We start from the raw sequence: 23,619 nt of genomic DNA, 5'->3' as shown, positions 1-23,619 counted from the left end.
AAATGATTAAATAAGCCTGATGTAATTTTCTGCAATAAGGCAGGGAGAAAAGTAGTGAATCAGGTTGGGTTCTCACTCATGGGCTATAGGCTATGCTCAAACTGATGAAATACAGCCAGCAAAACCAAGATGCCAATCACAACGACACTGTGGACCAGTTTCTGCATGATGAGAATGGGTTTCGGTCCATGTGTACTTAAGACGATTTAACATTCCGTGATGATGACGTCTGTAAACAGCTTTGTGTAAGTACAGTTTAGAAAACCTGGTGCACATATCTTAAAAGAAAGCTGGGTTGAAGTTTTCTGGGAGTTATCAGTGTGAAAACAAAACCAGTTGATGCTTAGATCCTGAAGTTGACTTCTGAAGTAGTGTAGAATGTCAGTGACTAGAGAAGACTGTGGAGCTCTTTGCAAGAAGCCTGTTCGTTCTTGCTTACGAGTTCAAACAATGCAGAAATTCTGTAAGAAGCCACTATCAGACCAGCTGGAGGTGGGCTGAACGTGAAAGACAAAATCTGGAAGACTTTTCCAATGGATTCACCGAAGCCTGTCTTCCCTATATATTGTTTCATTGACGAAGATAAATGGTACTTGTGAGAATGTGTTTTTGAACTCAATTGGACTAACAAACAAGCCTCCTGCATGAAGCACAGAGGGATGATGGGAGTCCATCCATGTTGAGACATGATTTTCAAGTATTCACTCTATGTCATCAAAGGTCGAAGACAAGGTATTGGGTGTCCAGGAATGGTATGTTGCTGTAAATGGTACAGTGTTACAATGAAGTTGAGACCACTGATCAACCTGTCTTGGGCTGGTCCACAATCCTTGTTTGGGTTAGGTGCTGGATATTGTGGGAAATAGGTTTGCTGAATCCAGTGCTGGATATACTGGTCGTCAGTGGCACAACCACAGCTAGAGTTGGTGTGATCAGGTGCCTTTCACTGTATCTTGAGTCTTTGACTGGGTATACTGAGAGGAAATATATCACCATTGTCTTTGCAAGAAGGTAAAGGCCTAGATTGTGCTTGAGCTGGAGAGGATGTGTTCAAGTACCTGCTGATATCTGGTGCCAAAGTCCAGTATCAGCTATCATGAGAATGATCACCATGTCTGTACAGGGGTCTGAGAGCAGTGACAGATTATCCAGAACTGATTTGTGTGGACAACTATGTAAGTAGTGGCCCAGTAGTCTGCTCTGTGCTGGTACTCTGGGGCACTGTGGGTGATGGTAGAATTTAGCTGTAGAAGGTCCATAATGGTGAAGACTGCAGATCCTTACCCTGAATTTCCAACATTTCCACCTTGAGTGACTCAGTCAAGATGAGGTTAGCGACTGAAGCAATTGTCAGCAGAAATTCTGATGTCACATGCATCCTTGTGTGAGTGTTTTTTGGGTCTCCTGGGCCCTCTCACTTTATAACAGTGAGAATAAACATCACAACTCTAGTTCAATTGCTACAACACACAGTTAATGCAGGTGGGATGATAATCTTCTGTGAGTCTGAATCTCATGCACACCCTATATTTAATGCCAACTGCTGTTGATACATGCAATCAGAAAAGAGCACATGCAGATCAAATAATCTAGTACTGTGCTAAATTCATTGTGAAGTTGACAATTTAAATTAAAATAAATGCATGAGAAAATGAGAAATGAGCTTATTACTAGCAATAAATGGTCATTACTTCACAAAATATAAGATAGAGAACCGAGATGAACACTCAAGTATTATAGACCTAGGGCAGGCTATTAAAATAGTGCTGGTTCATTTTTTATAAAATGAGGTAGCACAACTACAGTGAAAAATATTCATCAACCATAAAAGTAGGGCAGAATTAAGAAGAAAAAAAGATGTCACATACTTTCTAGAGGTAAGACAACTCAAGGATTGCTCACATAATGTGGAATGCATTTACAAGGCCTCTTGTAACAGTATGATGACCTGGCATGAGTGGAATTAGGATATGACAACCAAAGGGTGTATGTGTGTGTGTGTGTGTGTGTATGTATTGGCAATCCAAGGGAGACCATTCTTGTCTGAATTCTGTCTTGGCAAGGTGAGCACTTTGTAACACTTTTGTTACTAAATGAATCACAAGGGCATGGTGAATGTGTTTATTAGATTGGTAAGGCTGGTCTTAAGAAATAGTCGATGTACTCCAAGAGTATTATGATAAGAGTAATTAAATAGGAAATTTCAATGCAAGTTTAGAATCAGAAAACAAGGTTAAAGGTATAATAGAATCAGAATGAATTTTATGACCAAATCATATTGTACAAAACAGCAACAAACTCTTTGATTGCAAATATCAGATTAACATCTGAAATGAGACTCTCAAAATTTGTGATGATAAATTTTGGTTCACCGCAGCCCTCAATAAAAATTAAATTATCTCCCAAAATTGTGAATGATAGCATGTTCATACCATATTTGTGTATAATTTTCAACCAACTTACCAAACTGCCAATTCCATGGACCATGACCTGCTTGTGTATTACTATCATGGAACATGAAATTTTGAGTTTTGGAAATATTTAAATGTGTTCCAAGGTAATTAAAAATTTACACTACAGTTAAATATTACGGGGTCTACAATGTCCATTCACTTGTCTATCAAGACAGGGTTGTGTTATATTAGAAACAATAAGTGACTTGTGTCACTGTCTCTGATTGTGGCAGTGAACCATCCTCTTAACTGGAATATCAGTGGGCATACCCAATTACATGTATTCTCGCCAACAGGCCTAGTTTTATGCCTGTAAAAGCTAAGCTGGTCAATTAGACAACCTCATTTTACACTGCAATGTGAAAGCAGATTAACATCGAAAAACAAATATCATGAAAAAGGTAAATGTGTGTACATAGTGTACATGTTTGTGTGAATGTCCGTAGGGTCTCTTGAGTCCTGCTATGGTATAGAGTAAATGATCATCATGGAAATGAAACTTCAAATAAATAAAACAACAGAAATTTGTTTTATTTACTCTTGTATATTCTGAATCTAATGTTTTTCATTCTACTAATGAATTCAGATGAATAGTAATATGCTAGCACGTTGTGTGATGGTCTACATCAGTATACTCTGTTCCAAAGGATGTGCTTTACACTACTACAAATGAATTCACTGGCACATTGCGTGATGGTCTACATCAGTATACTCTAATTCAATGGGTGTGCTTTATACTTTTAATAGAATTCACTGGAAAATTGTGTAATGGTCTACATCAGTATACTCTATTCCAAAGGATGTGCTTTACACTACTATAAATGAATTCACTGGCACGTTGTGTGATGGTCTACATCAGAATACTCTGTTCCACCGGGTGTGTTTTACACTTGAATAAATATGGGAGTTGGTATTTTGTAATTAAGCAGAAGAACAAAATAATCTGTACCAAAATATCATAAATTTGATAAAAAAGGATGACATGAAAAAAGCTGAACATATGGGACAGTGGTAACAAGACCTAATGGAGAAAAATATCCTTATGCAGTCACATGCATGTCTGTTTTATATATACATATACATACACACACACACACACACACGCACACAAACACACAGACACTTAAGGTTAAAAGAAGTTCATACATAAATCATTGTGAACAAAAGGTGCCATGAATGAAATGTACTTCGACCCACACTCCATCCTGTAGGTAATAACCCATAGTTTTATTTAGGATATGTGGTACTGAACAAAAGTTAGACTGAGGCACTGATTTATTTCTTCTTCTAGTTACTGATTAATCTAGATCCTATGCTCTGCTCAGATGAAGGCCACTGATACTAGTACTGATCTGACTTTGAACAACCAATCAAATGAAGGTCACTGATACTAGTACTTGTCTCACTTTGAACAACCAATCAAATGAAGGCCACTGATACTAGTACTGATCTCACTTTGAACAACCAATCAAATGAAGGCCACTGATACTAGTACTGATCTCACTTTGAACAACCAATCAAATGAAGGCCACTGATACTAGTACTGATCTGATTTTGAACAACCAATCAAACGAAGGCCACTGATATTAGTACTGATCTCACTTTGAACAACCAATCAAATGAAGGCCACTGATACTAGTACTGGTCTCACTTTGAACAACCAATCAAACGAAGGCCACTGATACTAGTACTGGTATCACTTTGAACAACCAAACAAATGAAGGCCACTGATACTAGTACTGATCTCACTTTGAACAACCAATGCCCCAAAACACTATCCTGTCATAATGGTAACAGAGACTGTTCTTAAGGCTCTTGATAAGAAAGTGTCTTAACAATGCACTATTTGGGTACTACAAAATGAAAGGGCAAGATGTGGGTGGGGTGGGGGTGAGTGTCAATATAGAGAGTTTCTGAATATAACAACACAGAAATGGACAGAGACATATAAAGACTGAAGATACTAACTACACCAATACCAACATTAATAATAAATCAAGCTAGGTAAACTTTTCAATACTTTATTTTTCTTCATATAATTTCACCCTAGCTTCACCTTTTCTTGTGAAAACCTGAAAAATAAAGAAAACTGCTGTTTTGAGCTGACATGAAACTCAAATGGGGTGGGTGTAAGAAAGTCTTTATTTAATCTACCTATGACCCATCCAATTAAAAACTGACATATTTATGCCTTCACCCCAATGTTTTATATAGAGCCACCATCGGAAAAGTGACCCGCAAATTCTGGTTTCCAATAATTGGGGCTCAAACAATGAATAAAAAAATATGATTTATGCTGCGGGGGAGGGGACTGATGACATTGATTTTATAGATTTTCTATCTTTACTGTTCTCTGTTTTCTCATTTCTCTTCTAGCTCTTGAGCCAATTTAATCAGAGCTGCATATCCAATCAACTAATCATGGTTTACAGGTAGTTACACAGTGTATATTTCTCTTGATTACACTGAAAAGGGTATACAAAACTGCTTTAGAAAATGCATAGATTTTGACAATCTACTCCAAATTTTTAACTGAATGATTGCTTTAACAATTTTGTTCATTTCTTTTAATATTGTTTGTACTTAGGTCTCCAATTCAGATAACTTCATTTTCTAACAAGAGCAGTACTGCATTTATCTATTATATGCTCACACTGAGTTTGATAGCCATGTAGAATATGCATTGCATATCCAACTCTGTAAAAAGTATTAACTGTAGGCATTGCATATCCAACTCAGTAAAAAAATATTAAGTATATGCATTGCATATCCAACTCAGTAAAAATTTATCTTTTTAAAATTTAACTTTCATTATCAACCAATCCTGGCCAGCCAAACTAATAAATACTCTATTTTATGTTCACCCACTGCTAGACTGGTTCTCATTCTTCCATATCATTAGTACTTTGAGTCCAACAATGGTCTGCTTAGTGGAGATATACAATTTACAATGTCAAGGTAAAATGATGACAACTCCATCTAAAACGGTATTAAAAAAATTAAAAAAATAATAAGTGGGTTCACAAGTTATCAAGCTGCAAGTTATCGAGAAGCAGTGTAATATATATTAAACTTCAACATGTGTGAACATTTACTGCAGAAGCAACTAACATGGCCAAATTGTGTTTGGGTGTAAAGGCACAAACAAAACTGACCCTAGAGATCTATTAGTGTAGAAAGATAGTATATACTGTACAAGTGCACACATATACTGTGTTTAAAGACCAAGCACAATTCATAACAAAAAGGACTTTGTTTCTGACTCAAACAGTGTATTCAGTTGCCATTCACAAACAAAACTGACCATAATGGACAAGCTGGGTGGACACTGGAGGTATAGCTTCCAAAAAGGGTAATAAGAAACACAAACTTAATAGTGTAATATCTATATGGAACATTTCTATTGCTTTCTTTGAAAATGGAATTGCATAAAAAATGGAATGTTTTTTTTTATGTTTCATATTTCCCTGGTTAATTGATCCATCTGAAACATTTAAAAATGTATGAATTTTTACATGGTTATTAATTTACAGAAGGTTAAATAGTCTTAACAAATCTACTTAAAAACCATTATATGCTATTAGTTTTTACATGTAAATCAACTCATAATTTCACACTTACTACATCTTCCAATCTGTGAGATGTGTTCTTTTCACACCCAACCCTTTCAAATACCTTTTGTGTGCACTTATGAGTTGAAGCATATGTTCTTAATGATGTTCTAACAATTAATCATAAAATGTTTTTATTCTGTTTTAAAACATAATTTCAGTTCATGCAAATCATTATGACTTATCCAGCCATTTAATTTAATTTAAACACAAATACATACAAGTAAATTATTCAAATTAAAAACTGCCTAAGCTTCCTTCATGAGAATAAATAAAAGCAAGATGATACAGGAATGAAATTCAGATCTTAGAAAATTACAAATGACACAAGTGAAATATTGCATGAAACAGTTGTGTTTATTAATGAAATCAATCCAGATTAAAGGTTTTTCTGTTCTTTCATGCTTACATTTGATCACAGATTTTAAGGTCTGCATTAAGAAAGATCCACAAGGAAATTCTGCAGAATGCAGTGTCTTGCCTGCTTTCCCAGTTTATTATATAATCCAAACATTTAGCACTAATAGTTTTAAATAAGCAATAAAGACTGCCTGGCATAATATGCCTAGGCAATTATGATTGCTGGATATATCTAACTACAATATACATGTAAATGCTGAAGTGTCGCCCTTAATTTTAGCTGCTAACATTAATGATGAAAATTTACAAAAAATCTATTTTGACCCCACCTCTAATAAATCCTATAGTACCCAATGTAGTTTTAAAAACAATACAAAATCCACATCAGACTTAAAATGGCTGTTCATATTAGATCCTGGATTTTGTTTTAAAACTTGATTTACAAGATTTCACTGACATCTCCATCCCAATTATGTATGCACAGGAAGCATAATGGGGACATGATATCATAAATAAAATGTTTTCCTGTCATGTACACTGTTTTCTTTACACTGCAAGTGCTGTGTTCACCATTCTTCTATAGTAACCTAATGTTCTGTCGCTTAAAGGTTTAAAAAAACCCAGCCCATTATTGTTGGCCACACTATTATTTACACTGTGTGTGCCAGTTACATCTCCTAACCTTGAATGAAGCTGAGGAAGACAGTCTAAGAAAGTAGTACTCTTCTACTTCAAGAAATAAATTTTAACTCTCAATGAATTCAGAGCAACATACAAACCTTTCTTTTTGCCTCTGCCCTTCTTTGTGCCCTGAAAATACCAATTACATCATCAGAAACCATCTTCAAATGTTTAACGAAAACCAAAGTTAAAACTTTGTGTGCATTTCAAAACAACATATATGAAATTATTTTGCAATTTATTTCATGCATCTATATACATAGATACATAGATACATACATACATACATACATACATACATACATACATACATACATATATTCTGTTTAATTTGGACTTTTGACCATAGAAACTAAATAGGATGTGCATAGATTGCATGACTGAATAAATGCACTGGTTCAATTACTTTTAGAGTTGAATTAAATAACCAAACATTTGAAATTGAGTACTATTTTGCAAATATTTGAACAGAAAATCAGTACTGGAATATTCATAGATTTGTTTATCTAGTGAGTTGTGACACCTAAAATCAAACTCGGCAGTTGACTATACTAATCTTTACTGTCAGTGAAAAAAAACGAAAAACTATCCTGGCCAAATAGGAAAAGAATTTCCAGGAATTCAAGTTAAGACCATTTCTTCCATTGAACTGCTTAGTGTTGAAACCATGTGTCTTATTTCTTAGCAATAACAAGTTTTTAAAATGTTCCACTGTCACAGCCATACATAATTAAGAGTTTAATTTAAGACCAACTGGACATCATTAGAAGTCTAATGGTCAAACCACATGTCAGTATGACCATCCATCTAGCAGGAGTAACAATAACAATATTTTCAAAATAGCCATTATGGTGGCCATATTGGAGGTCAGATGGCATCATTTAAATTAAGAAACGACTTCATATAGGAGCCTTCTGGCAAAAACTACATCTCAATATGTCTTTCTCGTCATTAGAAAAAACAATAACAAAATTTTCAAGGTGGCTGCCATTGTCACTATATCAGATTGTATTACATTAGCATCTTTTTTGTTTAGGACCAATTAGACATGATAAAATTTTATGGTGAAAACCCTAAGCTTATATGAATTTCCGTTCATAAGGTGGTAGTGATAACAATATTTTCAAGCTGGCTGCCATGGCAGACATCTCAGAGAGACATAATTTTCATTTGAAACTAATCGTAAGAAGTCATTTGTGAAGAACCCAATGTTGATATGATAATCCATTGTGGATAAGTAGCAATAAAAGATTATCAAGATGGCCAGTCTCTTGACCATATTGCAAATCTGAGCTGCACTATTTTCATTTAGGACCAAACAACTAGACATCATGAGAAGTCTAACTCTAGCCGTAAATTTCCATTCAGCTGAAGTAGCTTTTATCCACACAGTCAAAGTTAAATCAGACTGAGAAGTACTATGTCAAAGTGATCTATGTCAACGTGCACCAAATCATGCAATATAATAAATCTTTCATTCTGGTTTTAAACCAATTATTTCATACAACTACTGCATATACTTTCTTACAATTCAAGTCCAACTGCAAACTGCACAGACCCAGCTCTGAGGTTGCATAATGTGCCAGCAGATCTGGGTATGTGCAGTTTGTAAGGAGTAATCAGTAGAACAACCACCATAAACCCTGGTCTGCAATTTCATTATGCTACGTCAGATCAGGATCTTTATTGCTTGCAGTTTGACTTGACTTATAAGCGAGTAGAGATGGTAAATATGAAAATGTGTACCTTGGCAACTTTTCTTCTCTTTGCTGATGGCCCCTGTAATAACACAAGAATACATGGGGATTATGTGCCTGACCTGCTGACAGTCATGTTTCTCAATAAAGAATGCACAACGACCTGACCTAGACCTTGCCAAATGGGCAAAAGAAGGTTTGGGATTTATGGATATAAAAGAATGCATTCTGATATTACAGTCCATGTATAAGAATGAAAACAAAACTGAAAATTAAACGAGGTTTTCAGCTGACAATGACAACTTTACCTTGCATGAGTGGTTGAGGCACATTTGGGGTGTTTTAATGTGCTGTTGCTATTGTTGTTGGTTTAATGCCATTTATCAGCAAACAAGCGGTTATACATGGTGGCCAGTATAACTGATGGAGGGAAAACCCCAGAAAGCCTCTTTAAGAACTACTGACCCATAGGAAGACACTGGCAAGCTTTTGCACATACCCACATTTGCTGGGCCCAACACTCAAACCCATGATAGGCAGAAGTGAGATGACAGTGATCAGAAAAGGCGAATTAAACCACTTGGCCACATGAAGCCCCTATTTTAATGTTGTTGTTGTTGTTGTTGTAGGGTTTAACGCCATTTTTCAGCACACGATAGGCTATACATGGCGGCCAGTATTAATGGTGGAGAAAGAACCTGGGAAAACCCCAGAAAGAACCACCGACCCACGAGAAGCTACTGGCAAGCTTTCTCACATACCCACATTGGCTGAATCCGAGACTCGAACCCATGCAGACAGAGGTGAGATGGCAGTGATCCGTAACGGAAAGCGCTTTAGACCACTCGGCCACTCGGGGCCCCCCTATTTTAATATCAAAAGGCAATGCTTACTGATTTTATAGTTCAAGTATGATAGTTATCAAGTTTAGGATGAATGAATGTACAAGAAAATCTTGAACTGAAAATTTGGCTACGATTTTCAAATGATCTTGACCCTGCCTGAGGGGAAAAGGGAGAATAAGGGAGTTTGAATATGGCAATGCATCTTAGTGATCTTTCAGTCTAAGTATAACAACTAATCATCCCAAGCATGGAAGAAAGACCACTAAGAAAATCTTTATAAAAAAATTAAAAAAACAAAAAAAAAAAAAAAAATGAGCCACAACTACTATTAACATTAATGCTCCCTCTGAAAGTGAATGACTCTTGTTTCTAACATTCCTATGTGTGCCATTTATGTTTTCCAGTTTAGAACAATGATGGGGAATATAAATTTCATCTCATAACTGCTGTCTTTCATCACGTAATCTTCTTTTGTTATTATGGTAAAAACAAACGTCATAATAATCAACATACACATTAACATTTACATCCTAAAACATGTAGTGACTCAAGTTAGTATCCCAACAACAGAATGTTTTGCACTATTCAACCTAGCTATATTTACAGATCATGATATTCTGGTTTCAAGTGTAAAAAGCCATTGTTGTAGCTGATATCAAATTTTTTACTTTGTTCAAAGAACTCTCCTTTTTGTTTCATGAAATTGCTTACACTTTATATCCTAAACTGAGAATGTCTTATGACATTTTGCACTTTTTGAAAAACATATTCCTTCACTAGCAATTTGTAGTTATTGCATGAAATAATCAGTGTTTACAATGAAATGAGTTTGTCATGTGACTGACTGGTTTAGTTTGGTATCCTTTTAAATACATTTAGTAATCTTTGAGAGATAGCCATGACAACTGGGATCATACTCAGATAAAATCCTTCCCGAACAGTACAAGCTAAGTGGTTCATATCTAAATTTAGATATTTTGTTTGGCTGTGCATTTCAGTGAGGAATATTCATGACAGAAATTGATTAATTTTAATTTGAGACCTACTCACAATTGTACCATTGTGCAAGATATGTTCAGTACGCAATTTCCAATGCCACAATCTCAATGATTTCCATCACTGTTCCTTGAATGCTCATATGTTTTTAAATACTGTTTCAAGTTACAGTGAACTTTTCAGTGTAAAACTAACATTTTCTGCTCTTTCTTAAGGTAAAGAAATTGTAAATGGTTTTTTTGATGTTTTAAAATTGCATCAAAGTTTACAATTCACCATTCTGACTTCAATCCTTATTTTCTGCTCAGGAATGTGGGAAAAATTATCATTCATTATACACTTGTTTGAACAGGAAAGATTCCATGTATGGAAATAGAATTTTGCATCTGCAAAGCCTCATGCTGATATAAAATTCTGACTCTTTATTAGGATTTTCCTATCCTAAATTGATGTATAAAATAATATTCTATTAGTCTCACCTGAGCTACAGCAAGCAAGACAAAAAGTGCATATATGTATGAATAGAAGATGTTGTTGCTGTTGTAGGGTTTAACGCCATTTTTCAGCACTTGATAGGCTATACATAGCGGCCAGAATTAATGGTGGAGGAAGAACCCATGAAAAACCCCAGAAAGAACCACCGACCCACGAGAAACTACTGGCAAGCTTTCTCACATACCCACATTAGCCTAATCCGAGACTCGAACCCACGCAGACAGAGGTGAGATGGCAGTGATCTGTAACGGAGAGCGCTTTAGACCACTCGGCCACTCAGGGCCCCATAAATAGAAGACGTGGCAAGTATCAATGTAAAGATATAAGAACAAAACATGAAATTAATATCACATAATCTTGTGCAAAAAATGTACATATCCAATAAGATTAGTTCATTGTTTGGAAGTTGTATAAATCAGTGAATGACTAGTACATTACAAATAGCCTGGGTCACCCTGAAACCTTTTACCTTTGATTGCTATGCAAAGGAAAGCCAAACCAGGGCCCAGAGAAAAAAAAATAAAACAAAATGAATACAGGGTACCCCAGCTTCTGGGGGATGCTAGATGGTACATTGAGTGTTGTTGTTCTTGTTGTTGTTTTGGGGTTTAATGCCATTTTTCAGCATATGATAGGCTATACATGGCAGAGATTATAAATGGTGGAGGAAGAACACAGGAAATGCCCAGAAAGAACCACCAACCCACGAGAAGCTACTGGCAAGCTTTCTCATGTACCCACACTGGCCAAGCCCAAGACTCGAACCCAATCAGAGAGAAGTGAGAGGGCAGAGATCTGTAATGGTGAGCACATTAGACCACTTGGCACCCCACTTTGAGTGCTTACCAAGATTAAATAAAATAAATAAAAACAAAGCATGCCATTTTACAACTTTGAAGCAATGAAAAGTAAAATGTATATCCATAAAGAAAATGTTGTGAAACAATTTAGTTGTAGCAACTTTGAATTTGATGCACATTATCAAATCATAATATCAATCACGTCAACAGTTTTTCAACAGCTGAGATCAAAAACATTTGAAATCGATGTAAGCAAAAAAGCAAAGAAGCATAGATTTTTTATGTTTATTTTCTACCGAATGATGTCTGCAAATTTGTTCTGCAGATACAGTCTGGGCAGGCTGAAACTAATTACAAAACTGACAATACATTATATATTACATAATTTGTATACCTCAAGAAAATCCTCTTCATTGTTGAGAGCACTGATATCATCAAAATGAACCAAGCTATTTAGGGCAGACATTGTCCCCAATCTATTTGCTGCATTCTAAAAATATAGGGAAAAATGTGTTAGGTTTTTAAGGTATTTCAACAAGTTCTCCTATAAGAAAGAAAAAGAGGGATGCAAAACCCTTCTTAAATAGCCCTCCCATCTGCCCTCTCTAAATACCTTTCTGCCTCTCAGCCTTCTTGAACTGCAAAATTAGTGTCTTTATAAATTTTATGTCATTTTGTTATGAGATAAAATAAACCCATCATGAATACAGCGATGTCACTTCAAACAAAATTACTTTTCACAATAATGTAATTTGAGTAAAGAATACATCCTGTGTAATGTGAATACCTTTCATTATCCTGTTAAATTTGTCTATCATCAATAACAATGGCACATACCCAACCATACCATTTATTTTTTTTGTTTTTCATCTTCAAGAAGTTTTACTGGTCTTTTAAGTCTATTTCATTTTTTTAAAAGTAAACTCTTGAGGTAAAATGTCCAAAAGCGCACCCAACCCCCTTCTTCTCATAAGATACATGTAACAAGTACATGGGTAGAAAAGTGTTTACAGTACATATAGGGAAGTCAATGAGTTAATGCAGTCTCTTTTTTGCCTAGATCTGCTTTTTCACATGCTAATTTTTCATATACTTTATCCCACTATTCTCCATCGATTAAGCATTCAATTACACATACAGCTGCCTTCATGATAAGCTAACAGCTATATCACCCCACCCTTCTCAAATTACCCAATACTCTAATATGCTAACAGCTTGTATTATAATAAGCTAATAGTTATTTTACCCTACCATTCCCCACATCACCTAGCTGCCTTCATAAAAAGCTAAAAGCTATTTACCTCACTTCACCCCCACCCTCCACAGACACCTCCAAGCCCCCAACCCCAATTACCCAGTACCCGATGAAAAGATAATCACCTGCGCAAACTATAAAACTGAATCAACAGAAATGCATTTATCAAATATATTCATGACAATAAAACCCACTTAAACATGGTGGTAACTTATAACCATGAAATGTTTTATCACATATATGAAATCATATACATATTACATAAAAAATCAACAGGGCAAAAAACCTGATTGTGATTTGGTGCTTAACTCCATTATTTAATAGTAAATGACATGCCAGTATATTTGGCAGAGAAAGACTGGGCGGACTTGGTGAAAAGCACCAACCCATGGAAAGCTACAGCATGGAACAAAAAAGTGATAAGATCCATGTATGGATTGTTGCTAAAATGGTAGCCTGTCATAACAAGGAAGCCTAGAGTCATGCATTGGGAATACTAATATCCATGATATGGTCATGATTAACACAATAGTACAACATGAAAAGTAATGCAAATTCACTATTACTTGTAGGCTATCAATTTTCATGGAGTTTATGGTTGTTAGAAATCAAGAATTCACATATGCAATAAATTCACATACCCAATAAATTTGCATACACAGTAAATTTCCATTTCCATCATGTATTCATGTGTGGGGTTAATATAGGTTACCATCCCAAACCCATCAATTTAAATTTCCAAGAAAGTATTTTTATCATTTTTTTAATATTTTTAAGACCACAAAAACTAATGCCCTTGAAAAGAAATGACTCCTAATTTTTATAGTGTCATCAAATAGAAATTTCCTTGGTTTTTTCCCCTCTTCTTTTATCCCACTTTCATGAATTGATATACTGGGATTAGTTTTGACAACATTATATACAGCCATTGTGAATGTATTCAAATGGTTAGTAAGCAATGCTAATAATTTGTGTGATGAGTTATCTAAGTGAAATTTTGCTGAAGTATTTATCATAGTAAAAATCATATTGTGTCCTCTGTGACCTCTGAATCACATTGCTCATCATTCCACAACTCTGCATAGCAAAACTCATGCAACATGTCAGCCATGGAGGGGTTAGGGTTGGCAGCTGTTAAAGGAATGTAAAATACATACCATATTTGACTTAATACCCACATATGTCTTAATATGCACACACCCTTCTGCTTAGTCTGAATTTGCACATTCTATACAAATATGTCTCTATCCTGGCATGAATCGATGATGTAAAGGAAGTTGCTGCTAAAACCATTTTAAAAATCATGATTTTCCTTGAATTTACTACCATGCATACCTGGCATATTGATGCCACTTCACTTATTTGGTAAAATCAGTCTCAAAATCAGACTTTGCATGTTTTAATGAGTACAGCCATGCTGGGGCAATATACCTTGAGAATAGAGAGTTTACAACACAGTCAAAAGAGCTACTTCTTTTAATATATATACACATAATGAGACATGAGACATTGTCATATGTGTGTATTATGATGACCTCTATCTTTATGAAATTTTACCCACATTATAATTTTTTATGTACAACTACAAACAACATAGACCCCAATGTGCCAGCACAAATACGCCAGCAGATCTGGGTTTAGGTTCTCTTTACTGATTACTCCTAACAAACTGCACAGAACCTGATCTTCTGGTGCATTATATGCTGGCAGATCTTAGTCTGCACTTTGCAGTTGGATTTGAGATGCACAGTCAGTGAATATACACAGTATGTCAAATACATGTAGATACAACCAAGAAATTTAAATTATTCAGAGAGGGTTATTACTGAGGGTGACGTAACTATATCTCTTACCTTTTCTTTCTTTGAAACAGACATACGGATAAAGTTATCTTCCTCATATCTGAAAAATAGCAAAAGAACAGAGGTAAATGCACAAATAAAGCAAATCCTGTATTACCTATTTCTCATTGAATAAAGTGAGAGACAGATCAAGTTTGGAAAGTCTGGAGTTGAGATTGACTTCAGGTAGTCAGAATATACAGGTAGTCAGAATGTTTCAGCCTACACTACACAGGGACACATACTCATAAGGACATTTTTATTTATTATGGTCATTTTTTTCATTATTGTTTCACATTTTAATACTAAAAATGGTATGCCTACATGTCCATAAAGGATAAAATAAGGCTGCCAATGAGTATCTTTTATGGGCATATTTGTAAGGATATACAGTTACATAAGAAGTCTGCATGCAGATTTTTTTTACTAAGGGTTTTCAATTTTGTGAAGCGGAATGATTTGCCTAGCTTAACAAGAAATGTTCAACTAGTTCTCCACCCCCTGGAACCCAGTCTGAATCAATCACTGTCCATATTCCACAATAATCATCAGCTTTGGACCTGAAATGCTAATGGATAGTATCATGCAAAATCCTGATATAAAATCATTTCCTTTTTTCCAGGTTAGTGAAGTCAATAAATGTCCTTTTCAATAGCAATATTTCCAAGCACTGGATAGTATGCTACATCAGAAGATACCAGTCTTTGCAACCTATTCATGTTTAACTTTAGTGTAAAATAACTATGCTAATTTAATTTTTCTTTAGTTTTCCAGTTTCAAACAAACATAAAACAAGAGGTCAAAGATCACTCATCAGCTCACATCTATCCAAAAGCATAATACAAGGGCAGTTTTTCATTAAATCTGGTTTACAGTACAAATGTTTCTGACATACATGTTATGACATTTTTAATAGTGGCAGCCATCGTTGGCACAGACCTTACAGACCAGGATGCTTTCTGTGAAATTTTGCCAAATTCTAATGACTGGTTTTTGAGAAGCTAGTGATCAGCATCATTTCCGCAAGACTGAAAAACCTTTATGCCAGGATGCTTTATCTAAAGTTTGGTTAAATTCTGTTTAGCCATTTTTAAGAAAAGTTTTTTTTATAGTAATGTAGCCAAATTATAAGGCAGATTGACAAAATTTGAACAAATTTACAAGGCTTTTGGCATGCTTTTTGTCAAATTACGTCAAAATTCTGTTTAGCAGTCATGGTGAAGTTGTTTAAATTTGTATTTATTTATTAGTAACAGTAACTATACTTGATATTAGATCAACATCATTTTGTACAAATAAAAAAAGGTTGTCATGTAAGAATGCTTTTTTCAAATTTGGTCAAATTCTGTTCAGTGGTTGTAAAAATAAGTTGTTTGAAAGTTTTTTTGCAGAATATGTAACATCAGCCACATGTGAGGGCATCATTTTGATAAATTTTAAATCTCTGCATGCCTGAATGCTTCCTGTCAAATTTGGTCTAATACTATCCAGTGGTTTTCGAGAATAAGACATTTAAAGGTTTTTCTCTGTTTAATAATGGCAGCCAAAGTTGATGTTAGCTTAGTACCATTTACAGAAATTTAAGGGTCTTCATGGTCAAATGGTTTCTGTCAAATCTGGTCAAATTCTGAATATAAGTTTTTGGATAAATATTATTTCTATTACATTTTTGTAACAGTTATCAATTTTGATGGCCAATCGGCATTATCTTGTACCAGATTTAAAGATTTTCATGTCAAGATGCTTTACATCCAATTTGGTCAAATTTTGTTCCTTATAATAAGACTTTACAAGTCTTTTCTATTTTTAGTAAAGGCAAGCATATTTGATGATGGATCGGCATCTTTCATATAAATAAAAGAAATTTATTAATAAATTGTATTCCTTTGAAAATACTTATCCAGTCACATTAATATTAGAAAGAAACTCCACCATATCTTGAATCCAGCTAGAAAAACTAAAAATGTCTTTCCAATCAAGACTTCACATAGGCAATGGGAAGAAACTTTTCCCCAGCTCTTCCCCTTATGTCTCTCACCACAGTTAGGTGGCTACAGATGTTTACCAGTTTCACCTTCACTGATGCCTCAATGAGGATGCAAGCATTTGTCAGAAGAAGGACTCAAAGATTGATCCAGGCTGATTTTGCTTCTTTGCCTGTTTCAATGGGACTGAAGCAGTGGCAAAAGACCAGTTTTGTTGGTCCTTTATATTCCAAGAAGCTACAAAGAGTATACAACCTCAAAAGAGTGCCTACACCTCAAGTTACGTTCTTGCTGAGGTCAAGCAAAACCCTGAACACTGTAAAACAGTGTCTCTGCAGTGGTAAAGACAGCACAATGCATAATGACAATGCATTCCTTGACATTTTTGCTACCACCAACAGCAAATGCTAAAGTGCTGCAGGAGACAAAAACTGCCAAAAAGAGATCAGGATGCGAGTCAATAGTGAACAATATGTTGGCCTTAAACTCTAACGCCTCAAAGATTTTCAGTGAGAGGCAGGTGCAAGTCCTAGCCGAAATGCCCACCTAAGACACTCTATTATCTAATGGGGGAGGGTTCAGAGCCTAAGCAGGTGAGTGGACCCTATAACTCAATGCCAACTCTAGAGGACAAAATGGGGGTGCAGAGACAGAAAAGTCAGTATATTCTGAAACATTGAAACCTAATGTTAAATAATGGCAATACATAATCAATAAACTTTCATTTAAATAAAGCATCTCTGAACAATCACAAAGTCAGTATATTCTGAAACATTGAAACCTAATGTTAAATAATGGCAATACATAATCAATAAACTTTCATTTAAATAAAGCATCTCTGAACAATCACAACCATACAATTGTGCAATCTCTCAATGTACCCCTCCCACAACACATAATGGTGGAAAATGACAGTACTGCATAGTGCCACTCTAAACAAATGCTCAGAACTTCTTTCACTGACATAGCTATGACTAATACAACAAAACAAGAGTGGTGACACATCTGGAAATAATTGATTTAGTACTTTTCTTTAGTGCTAATGCATTGTTATATTACCCCTCCTCCAGCCATCTTGAATTTCTCTACTGGTATCAGTCATTCAACAGTGCATGCCTGACACCTTACACAAAGCATCATGGTAGACAAGGGTACCAGGCTACTCACTCTAACTCTTGTCAAGATAAAATGCACCATTAAAATATGCTGAATGGTTCCTAAGCAGAGCTGCCAACCCTCCAGACTCGTGATTAGGGAAAAGTGGGATAAAAATTAGTGAATTTTGAATACAATTAGTGAAAAATTATATCATGACACTAACTCCATCCACCTCGATGGTCAGTACTGCATTATATAAAAATCTCAAAATAAAACATAAACATTATTTACACTGATTATATGTACTACTATATTTGCAGCCAAATTTACTGACATACACAAACTTCATGCTATTTGTCATGATATGATGCTGTGGCAGTCTTGAACTTCCTCAATCAGGCCATGGTAAATTTGTTTTCAAAACAGTTCAGGCTTCTTGCCTGCTAGTTTATCTTGGTGACTAAAATTGCTGCAAATTTTCAGCACCTAAGGAGGCACTTAAAGTCTTTCTTATTTTTCCTCACAAGAGGTAATAATCTTTCACTGTCATTGTTGCTGATCTCCAACTGAGGAAGACAAGTTATGTTCAACAAGAAAGCTCACAAACAATACTTCAGCATTGGTAGAATACAGGACTTGAGTAGGTGGCTTAAAGTACTCCAAAACTGAAATCTGCTGGGGGTGCTATAGCAGTGTGCTGTTTCACATCATTCTGCCACATGCCTCCAATGGCTTGTTTTGTTGCTTACAATTTATCTTTCATATATGTACTTATAATTATATTACTACATGGTACATGTATGAAAAGTAAATTGTAGCAACAATACCAGCCCTTGTGCACATTCCCAACTGTAAAATTCTCTGCACACTACTGTGCGAAAAGCATAATGTACATCAATGTTTGATGGCTGAACGTTAGGCCAAATTTTGGTGTACTCCAATCTATACTTCACTTTTTGTAGAATACAAATCTTTTTCTTTGGAGGTGAAAACATTTTAACTGCAGTGTAGCTTAATTACAAAAAGGTATTAATCAAAAGATGAAATGTCGAATGGTGAATGAACAGTGATGTTGGTGCATGTGAAGAAAATTGTGAACTCAAGCAAATTACAATATATGCTAATCTTTCAATCTAAAAAATTCCAAGACTCGAAAAAGCTGTCTTTGTGTAGTTTCCCAACCTTTATGTGCTTTTTGCTACCAATGTGCTTCCTCACATCATCTCTGCCACCATGCCTAATGCTAAAATTTGTGGCACACTGTGTGCAAAAAGCATGATGTATATCGGTATTTGATGGCTGATTTCACATCAAATGTTTGGTATATTCCAAACTAAACATCACTTTTTGTGCAATACATTTCTTTTTCCTTGGTGGTAAAAACGTTTTAAAGATGTGATGCTGAAAGGTAATTCAAAACAGTGTTGGCAGCACATGCGTGGAGAAAAATCCCAGTTAGGCCCTGGTTTCTTTCAAAAGCATTTGTAAAGCTACTCTTATAAATATAGATTAAAATAGGCTAAAATGCTTGCTACCGGACCAATGGTACCAATCAGCTATAGTTCTATTAATATCATGACTAGCAGTGCAGAACCATTTCAGCACTGGCCAATATCATGACTAGCACTTAATTAGAAAATTAAAAATAATTGAGAATTGGGAAATTCATGATTTTATGGCATGCGGCGTGAATCCATGAATCCTGTAGAAAATTATGAAATTCACACCAAAATCGTGAGGGTTGGCAGCTATGCCTGAGCTTAGATGGTTGCAAGTATCTGCTGCAGTGGAAATTAAATACTGATAGAAAAAGGGTATTAACCGTCAAAATTGGACCTAAAAAATTTAACCTTTAGCAAGCCCATCTACAGGTAATATGCAATTCACCTACAAAATGGTATCTAATTATGTGTAAGATTTACAGGGCCATCCTGGTTACAAGCAATATCCAATGTGAAAATATGAAGTTAACAGCATTTCAATTGCCATATGTTTATTTAGAATGGAGTTGATGAGACGAAATCTAAAAATGGCTCATGTAGGTCTGAGACATACCCAACTGCATAAAAATATGCAGAATGGTTATTTAGCTTTGCTTGTTACAATGACTGGAGTCATTGCACACACCAAACTGCAAAAAAATATACAGACTATTTATTTATCTTTCCTTATTACAAGGTCCTAACACACTGTTCACACCAAATTGCATAAAAATATACAGAATGGTTATTTAGCTTTGCTTGTTACAAGGACCTGAGACATTGTACACACCACATTGCTTAAAAATATGAAGAATGGTTATTTAGCTTTGCTTGTTATAAAGACCTGCTGCACTGAAGATTTAATACTGATGGAAAAGGACAATGTATCCAAAACAAAAGGAACTGAAAAGATAGAACCTTAAAAAGATACTTCTAAATATATAGAAAATTCACCTACCCATTAGCATTCAATTTATTTTTAGGGTTGCTGAATTATGATAGTTACAAGAAGTGTGAATGGATGGATGGAAAAGGCAAGCAGAGTAGGTCTTTTGTATCTTGATGTGGGTCCAAAATACATTCAAGTGTTGACAATCCTGACCAAATTCAAAGTAAAGTAAACCATCTGATCAATGTTTACAAAGCTAGCTATGCAAATTACCAGCTTCTTTCTGAAACTGTATGCACCTGCAAATCTACTAAGTTAAGTTAAGTAGCAAATTTGTTTCTCTTGTCTCCTTGCCATACACAAAGATCGGCTTTTTATGTAAAACTTTAGTATTTTAATGGCAATTGGCAAATAATACATTTCACCATTTAATCCAATACACACAGATTTACACACACCATAACAATTAAGAGTACAATTACCTTTCCTTTTCCTTGGTTCTTTTATCCTCTTTAAACCTATGAATATTGCTGGACTCCTGAAAAAGATACATTAATAAGCATACATATTTTATGACATACCACAGGCAACAAGCTAATCAAGTTTCTTTACATGATACCTACCTAAGGAAAGGTACAACCACCAAAACTCAGACCTTGATAACATATAGCATTCTGCAACTGACAGCACTAAAATCTATGCAACATAGTATCTCATATAATCAAATTATATGTGGTAATGATGCATCTGGCAAAATATCTCTTGTAAATATGGTCAACAGAAAGTTAATTTTAAAGTAAATTTCTCAGAGTTTGGTTTGGTTTGCTGCTTTAGGGCACAGCAACATAAGTAGGTTATTTAGTACCAAGGCAATTAGAGTAAAGTGCCTTGCCCAAGGCACATTATGATAGCTGACCCAGGCTTGTCCAATGGTAGTATTTGAACCTGCACTCTTTTGGTCGTGCATCTGGTATACTAAACATTGAACCATTGCAACTAAACTCTGAGAATAAATCCCCAATCAAATTAATGCCAGGAAATCAATTTCACTATTTCTTAAATCTAGTTCTTCTGGAAAAACAACACATTTTGTCTTACATATCCATACATCATATTTAATGGGAAGTACATTTCTGAATTACCTCCCTTTTCCACCACCAGGTGGCTACCCATATACTGGATAGCGTCCAGCTTAAACTTGAGATGTGGGATGACTTTATGGTAATGCAACTGGACAAGTATTCTAAGAGAAGCTTAATTTACTATAAAAAAATTACTTTCTCCAGCAAATACATTCCCTGATCACACTAACTGTAATTTAATTGATTAAATATATTCTGAGTAACATACAATGCATCCTTCTCTGGCCCCTTGTTGGGCCCCTCTTTGTCTACTATGGTTGCTCTGCCAGATATGACGTCATTGCAGCCAGTATACGTTAATAAGCTAGTAACTAGATATGTTGTCATGTTAAACCAATCAGATGACCAAGTTGGAGCACGTGATCAAACATCATGTCTGCTGTTTGAGGCATTAATTCAGCAACTGGGATGCCTGTAAAGATGCGTGCTTTTCAGTGCCGACACTGCATTTAACTTAAAATCATCTGCGGAAAGAACCACCTGCCTCCCCTCCGTCCACCATGTCTTTTATTTGGGGCATTACCTGCGTAGCATACTGTTCTAGTTTTGTTCTTGGGTGCCATTGCCCAAGTTCATGCATTCACACTTCATACACGCTTTCCATGGTGCATGTATGGAGTATCAGCTGATGTTTGTTATCATGGCAATCCTCAGGATCAGACTTATCTGCATGAGCATCCAACTTCTACAATATTGTTGCTAGCTAGGTCTGGTAGTTTTCTGGGCCACATTCATGCCTAGGCAATTGGGGCCAAGTGCCTTTCCCATGGACACATTGGGGCAACTTATCTAGGCTGTCCTGGGCTGGTAGTGAACCCATGAGCCTTGAATTATGAATCTAATGTTCTATCAACTAAGCTAACTCAATAAATCATTGACAAATGAAGTGAACACCTGTTGCACAGAGGATGGCCCATTCTTAATAATGAACTGGCTAGAACATTAAACCTGCTGGGAATGTCTGTTGTCTGATGTCATTCCACAAAGTTTTTAAAAAATGAAAGATATTGATTCTAGCTTTCACTGCAAAAAAGCTGATGAGAAGGGCCTTATATTTCTGTCCCAGCTGTTGCTGACATGATTGCAAATGGGGAACGAGTTAATAACTGACATCTGGACAAACCATAATCTTCAGCTGGGGTTTCTCTAGAAGAAGTCCTGCAACCATTTGTCTCTCCTTTGATTCAGAAACCGTTTCATGGCAGTCAATATCATAATTAAGTGGGAGAAAGAGAGAGAGACAGAGAGAGAGAAAATTAATAGCCTTATGTTGTGGGAACATTATCTGACCTAAAACAACTAGAAGACAGAGTCTCCTATGTGTCAGTCAACCTGGACAAAAAGTCTATTTTTTTTGTGCCACCCTGAATTGACCTATGTCTACAGTAGGGTTTCATAATTAGCAGTGTGTTTTTCACCCTGATTTCTTCTGGAGCATCAGTGTATTCTGCTCGGATTTCCCTCATCATAGTACTATTAAGAGCCCTCTGTCGAGCATGCTGCAACTTCCTCAGTTCTCTCTCTGCAGTGGTCTCATCCCCATCTGAAGTAAACCCAGATTTAATACTTTCTTTTAGAGATGTTTGCTCAATAAAATCAACATTTGTTATGCAACTCAAAATGGTATGATTATCAAATTATTTCAACAAATTCAAATATTGTTAACTCAGTGTTTTGAAGAGATATGAACTCTTCATGGGAGAACATGACATGATGTTATTATGATTCTGGGAGAACATGACATGATGTTATTGTGATTCTGGGAGAACATGACATAATGTTATTGTGATTTCTATCTCTGTTGAATATTAGGTAATAATGTCAACTTAAATAATTGAAAGAATCAAGCTGTAAAAGAAAAAGTCAAATAAAAGTATTTTATTCGCAATTTATGACCTGCTGTAGTCCTTCTGTCTAAAATTTCTGTAAATTATCCTTGTAGGCTTTTTGTCTCAAATTTCTGTAAATTGGCCCTGTAGGCTTTCTGTCA

At 35.5% G+C, this 23,619-nt stretch overlaps 1 protein-coding gene across 2 annotated transcripts in view; it reads right to left on the bottom strand.

Annotated features, from left to right (window-relative positions):
• Positions 1-4,460: 4,460 nt before the first annotated feature.
• Positions 4,461-23,619, bottom strand: part of LOC149783009 (neuroguidin-like) — a 41,338-nt gene continuing 22,179 nt past the window's right edge. For both annotated transcript variants that reach the window (XM_089934581.1, XM_089934580.1), the window contains 7 exons: positions 23,048-23,172; positions 20,970-21,025; positions 15,047-15,095; positions 12,333-12,428; positions 8,852-8,884; positions 7,204-7,234; positions 4,461-4,525 (listed from right to left, as the gene is read on the bottom strand). In XM_089934581.1, coding sequence (XP_089790707.1) covers positions 4,506-4,525; positions 7,204-7,234; positions 8,852-8,884; positions 12,333-12,428; positions 15,047-15,095; positions 20,970-21,025; positions 23,048-23,172 — 410 coding nt within the window. In that variant the 3' untranslated portion in view covers positions 4,461-4,505. The remainder of the gene's footprint in view (positions 4,526-7,203; positions 7,235-8,851; positions 8,885-12,332; positions 12,429-15,046; positions 15,096-20,969; positions 21,026-23,047; positions 23,173-23,619) is intronic.

The sequence above is a fragment of the Sinohyriopsis cumingii genome, chromosome 15 (assembly GCF_028554795.1).
Source record: "Sinohyriopsis cumingii isolate HCF-2022 chromosome 15, ASM2855479v2, whole genome shotgun sequence".
In the NCBI taxonomy this organism is placed as follows: Eukaryota; Metazoa; Mollusca; class Bivalvia; order Unionida; family Unionidae; genus Sinohyriopsis; species Sinohyriopsis cumingii.
Note: the sequence above shows the minus strand (reverse complement) of the source record. Positions and strands in the feature narration are given on the sequence as shown.